At 35.0% G+C, this 6,000-nt stretch overlaps 1 protein-coding gene across 2 annotated transcripts in view; it reads right to left on the bottom strand.

Moving 5' to 3' along the window:
* Positions 1–2,382: 2,382 nt before the first annotated feature.
* SPATA6 (spermatogenesis associated 6) overlaps positions 2,383–6,000 on the bottom strand; it is a 154,003-nt gene continuing 150,385 nt past the window's right edge. For both annotated transcript variants that reach the window (XM_027108605.1, XM_027108604.1), the window contains exon 13: positions 2,383–3,826. In XM_027108605.1, the coding sequence (XP_026964406.1) occupies positions 3,646–3,826 (181 nt within the window). In that variant the 3' untranslated portion in view covers positions 2,383–3,645. The remainder of the gene's footprint in view (positions 3,827–6,000) is intronic.

Raw genomic sequence — 6,000 nt, 5'->3', positions numbered from 1 at the left:
ATGTGATAAATGGGTGAATGAGTGCTTGAATGTGTAACTAGCCTAAGTTCCTAAGGTAAGATAAAAATAAACATAATAATTGTAAAATGGTTGAGTCACTTTGGAAAACAGTTTGGCAGTTCTTCAAAATGTTAAACATAGAGTTTCCATATGATCCAACAATTCCACTCCTAAGTGTATACTCAAGAGAAATAAAAAGATATGTCTTCACAAAGTTCACAAATGTTAATAGTACCAGCATTTTTCATAATATCCCCAAAGTGGGAACAATGAAATGCCCACCTGAATGGATTAATAAAATGTGATATATCCATACAATGGATTATTTTTTAGTAATAAAAAGAAATGAAGTACTGATACATGTTACAACAGGGATGAGTTCCGAAAACCTTATACTACGTGAAAGAAGCCAGACACAAAAGTCACATATTATATAATCCCACTTATATGAAATGTCCAGAATAAGCATAGAAACAGAAAGTAGATTAGTGGTTGCCAGGAGCTGAGGGGAGAAGGGAATGAGGAGTGATTGCTAATGGGTACAGGATTTCCTTCTGGAGTGATGAAATATTTTATACATAGCTAGTGGTTACAGTTGCACAACTCTGTGAATATACTAAAAACCACTCAACTGTATACTTTTAAAGGGTGAATTCTGTAGTATATTAACTATCTCAAAAAACTTATTATTAGAAAATGAACACAATAATGAGAATTCTCCATTTGGTCCAGATTTTTAATCAAGGGCTTTATCTTTGAAATCACAACACAACTCTGCTGCCTAGAACTTCCTAATCTTCTATATTGATCAATTATAGAACTAGAAAAATGTTGGAACATTAAAAGGTCATTCTAAATTAACCCCTTCCTCACCTTACAGGTAAGAAAACTGAGCTCCAAGAAGGATAAATGATTTAAACAAAGTTATACAACTAGTAGTGAAACCAGGGAGAACTCAGTCTCAGTCCAATGATTCATCTTTTTTCTTAGTTGAATTAACATTTTCCTTCCTAAAGTTCCCAGGTTCTTTTTTTTTTTTAACTTAAAGGAAAAGTTACATTAAAAAGAAAAGGACAGACCTATTTATCTTTCATATTAAGCCTAGTAACTATTACTAGATTTTAGGCGATATTAAAAAAAGATTAAGAGAAAAAACTACTGCATCTTTCTGATTCTTTCAATGAGAAAAGGCAACTATTAGTACTTAAAGGTTTTACTCTTAAAAGATAATACAACATAAGAATTCACAGTAATAGTTAAGGATAGCAACAAAAACCACTCTTTCCCCTAGGGAATGGAAATAGACACTTAGCAAAGATGCTACATATGTGGAAATTTACATCCGATCCTTCACAGAGATGTCAAATTTAATCCATAGGAAAATGTCTTTCAAATTAACACTTTCTAAAGTTCCCCTTTGAGACCCATTTTTTTGGTGGCCTTTGTATGACAATGGCAAATATAGGTACAATAAGTAATTTTTGTGATACTTATTCACTCAGGAGATTTTCTATGAGAGCAAATATTTTCTTTAAAGTTCATATTTGTTCTTTTCACCAGAAGCAACTTTTAAAGGGAGGAATTTTTCATTTGTTTCTACCAAAGGGGAAAAAATACTAAGTTTCGTTGAACATATGATTTTTTTAAAAAACCATCATTCAATGTTGACCTTCAAAAGCTTATACAAAACATCAACATACAACTTATAGCCAGAGGGTAGCTCAGTGATTGTGTAGTCCAGTATTTCCCTGACTGTGCCCACATGTACCTGCAGATGGCATTTCAGAGGAAGTATGGGGAGTTGGGGGAGCAGAATGGGAGGGGAAAGATAACCATAACAACAAATATTGTTACACACTCAATTTAGTTTAGGAAATTCTGGGTTAATTCAATAAATATTTAATGAGCACCAACTATGTGTCAGACTTTCTTCTAGACGCTAGAGCAAAACATATTTATGCCAGGATTTCTTAGAGCCTGTAACATGCTACTGTTTACTATGACTAAGATGACCACATGTAGTTTGCCCGGACAGCTCCAGTTTACCACTGTTTTCTCAGCATCAGTAGACCCCCTTTCACTCCTGTTATCATACGCACGACTCTCTAAGTTTGAGGGGTGTGAATATAGTGCATAGATTTTTCCTAAACTTACATGACCAATGAAATACTTATATTTCCTATAGCCATCTCCTAGAACAGTGGTCTACAGAAAATGGTTCAGGAAATGCTGACCTACTCCATTCTCTCCATTTGATAACTGAGGAAACTAAGGACCAGAGATCTAAAGCCTAGGACACCTGGCTCCTATCTCTGATGTGCTTGCCAATACCTTGCAGATTGCCACAGATAAAACACTCAAACACAAAGTAAAAAAGTCTTATTACTGGATAACAAGTATTATGTATTTTCTCCTATTACAAAAATAAATCACCCAATTTTACATGCTGATTCCAATTTAAATAGAGTTTAACTTTAACTCAAGTTTTTTCTTTTAAGATCATAACTATAAAATTAACCAAAGATGGAGTCAATGAGAAAACATTACCTTGTAGTCAACTCTTTAAGTTTATAAGCCAAGTTTACCATGTCCTATTCTCTGCTTTTCTTCCACTCACTCTGGTGAATACAAGGTAACTGATTTCTTCATATCTTCAAAGCCTCACTGGCCTCACAGGTGTGTTTGGGGCGTGGGGGAGAAGCTAATTTTCTCAACTAACAACTTTCTGGTACAAAGAGTTACGCTCTAATATTTTCCTCCACTTTATGGTTCCAAGTGTCCTTTAAAGTAAGGATGCTACTTTCTTGGGCTATTTGATACCTATGAAAACTCTAAAGAGATGGAATTACAATATAAGTCCCTTATTCTTTCTGAGTCTCTACAGGCTTATTAACAAAGGCTATTTTCTGATTCCGGATGCACCAAAGATATGGCTCTAGAAGAAAATCATGCAAAAAATTCTCTTTAAAAATCAGTTATGCACATTGTGGATCACCCATGGCCATTCCTATTTCTACTAACTGTTAAGCATTTTAAGTAACTTAGTAGTTCTTTTAGAGAAGAGGGAGTGAATGATTATAGAAACTTTAAAAAGAAAGCTGTATCTTAGGAGCTAAGACATATCAATAGCCTTTTCTGAGGGAGCAAATGGTAGAAAATACTAGTTAAAACAGGGTTTAAACTCCTGGGAAATTCATCTTCGTACAGTATATCTTTTTGCTCATGACCAAGAAAAGGGAGTTAATAATAATAATTAAATCTTAGACAAGATAACCAGTCAAGTAGGTGAAAAGAAAATTACAAGGTGATTAAGGCAGAAGAACATTTCTAGAGAGAATCTGTTTTTGGATTTGTAGCTGGTGATATGAGAGAGATGTGACAGAACAGCCTTCTCAGAATCAGAATGGAGGTTGTAATTGTGTTGCAGAGCTTTGACTTTTAGAATGTAGCATTCTTTACTGTGATTGGAAAAAGAAGGTTTGCCCATGATAATTTATCATTTGAAGTAATAAACTTATTCAAGTCTAACTAGTGTACTCAATTAGAACCACCTGTTTAAAAGAAAAGGAATACAGATACTGATCACATCAAACGTTTTCATTGAGAAGTTGACAAGGACACTCATACAGTTTATCACCACTGGTCTCAGCAGCCTTCCTGTGTATGAGAAACAGAACTACAGGCCTTTTTGTATAAGCTCCTGTACATCTTGTCCATGCTGTTCTCAAAGATGGGTCGGTAGGATTTTCCTTTATAAGAGGCTGCCCTGTTGGACCAGTATTCGCCATCATCCAAATGGAGAGTGCCACGTGGCTGCTGAAATGAACTATACAAAAGGACATAAAAGATTAAAACAATGAGGCAACAAAATGAGAGGTAGTACTGTATAAATCAAATATTTACTAAGTACTTTATAGGTGTGTGGTACTCTGTTTGGGCTTTGAGATATAAAATGTGACAAGGCTTATGCCTTCAAAGAGCGACACTATTTGCATGCAACAATTACAAAACAATAAAATGAAAATGATATGTGAGAGTTAAAAAGAAATTCTGAGAAGAGAGGGAGGTGCGGCAAGGTAAAAGCAGGGCACAGATGGTATGGCATGGCCAGGTGTGAGAGTGCTTGGCCTCTGAAGTCAGGCAGACCTGGAACTGAATTCCAGCTCCGTCTTTGTAAGCTGTGGGAACCTGGGCGATTTATTCAATTGTCCAGGGTCTCAGCTTCCTTTACTGTATTTTTGCAGTGTTGTTGTAAAAATCAAAGAGAATATATGTAAAGTGCATAGTACAGTGCTTACCTGGCACACAAAAGTTATTAAATATAAGGCATTGAACTACTAGGTACTTTATATATATTTATACATATTTATAAAAAATCTTACAACCCTCTGAAGTCGGTAACTGTGGAAACTGAGACTCAGTGAAGTCAAGTGACTTGCCTAAGCCTCTTTAGGTAGTAAGGGGCAGAATGGAAAAGGATACCATTTCTGTGGCTCTAATGTCCTTTCCACTGTGGCATGCTATTGTCCTCAAGGAGGAGTAGAAAATTCGACTGAATATGAATCACTTTTAGAAAATGGAAAACAAGGTGGAAGAGTCTGTATTTGAAGTGATAGAGAAATACTGTTATTCTGAGGGTGTTGAAGAAAAAAGAGAGAGAACAGATGGAAGCTATAAAATAGACCAGGACTAGGCTCATTGTAATGGGAATAGAGAAGAAAAGGCAACTCTTTCTGAAGGCTTGATAGTGCTTTTCTTTAATTTGCTAGAAATAAAACATTGACTTTTTAAAAGACTGAGTTTATTTTATTTTTTAAACAAATAATGAACCCACTTTAATAAATTAAGTACTTGTTATAGATAAGACCTCTCAGGCATGTTAGAGATTATGCCATATAAAACTGTATGTCCTTGCTATTAAATGTTACAAATATTGACTTCATATATTTGGAATCTCACTCCACACAAAACAAACAATTTCCTCCCTGACTTATCAGTCCCATGATGTTACTTGTGAATTGTGAAATAGCAACTCTGGGAGCTGGATATCTGTAAAAAGAATTTGCTGTTTCACCTGAAGTCAATCTACCACCTGAACTCAGTAAAAGTGGTCACAAAAAAAGGCACAAAGTGGCTGTGTTATTCTTAGAGCTTGCCATAGTTTCCACCTTTCTTTCATTAGCTTTGCTTAAGAAATAGTCTAACCAACTGAATACAATGTCTTTCATACAATTTCTCACCAAGCCTAACTCCTGCTGAAACAGTCACTCAAAACAGTTTTTTGGACAATTTGAGTCAAGTGATAGAGAAATCACACACACAAATACATTAATAGAACTTCTTCTGCATGTACTTTGTACCTCTGCAAGTATATCTACTAGCCTAAGTCCCCACATTTGCCTCTGTTCCCTCAAACTACTTCAGGAGTGCCACATGTTGTGTTTTGTTTGTTTAGCTGTATTTGGTTTATTTGTTGCTTTTTTTGTTTTATGTCAAGTCATGCACTAATTAATATTTCACAAAACACAGATCTGTCCTTAATCTCCCTGTTGTCCACAGTCATCAACTTTACTGCATACTGATGGTCAGATGATAATGTTCTTTTCTGAACTCTATATTTTGCCGGGCTAGTTCTACCACAATAAACCTAGTCAACAGAAATTTGAATTTTTATTAAGCTACTACCCAAATCTCAGAAAGGTAAGTAATAGTAGGGCTGCTAACTTTAAAAATCATTGTGTAGGTTTTTCTGGGATTGTAAATCAAATTCCTAATCGCTATCATAAATTATCATATGAATGAATAAGTGAATAAATAAAATTCAGAAATAATTTTAGGAGCAACTGTGAACCTGATAAGGGTCTGTAAAAAGAGCGAAAGTGGCCAAAACAGACATCCTGATGCTTTTAAAATCTTGCAGATTTTGACAGGAAGTTTATTTCTATTTAAAATTGCAAAATTTTCAATTTAGTAAACAGTACTGTAGTTCTCCGGAGAGAA

Source organism: Aethalodelphis obliquidens, unplaced genomic scaffold (assembly GCF_003676395.1).
Source record: "Aethalodelphis obliquidens isolate GAN/ISIS:26980383/991018 unplaced genomic scaffold, ASM367639v1 scaffold9, whole genome shotgun sequence".
Lineage (NCBI taxonomy): Eukaryota > Metazoa > Chordata > Mammalia > Artiodactyla > Delphinidae > Aethalodelphis > Aethalodelphis obliquidens.
The sequence above is the reverse complement of the archived record's forward strand: the minus strand, read 5'-3'. Positions and strand labels throughout refer to the sequence as shown.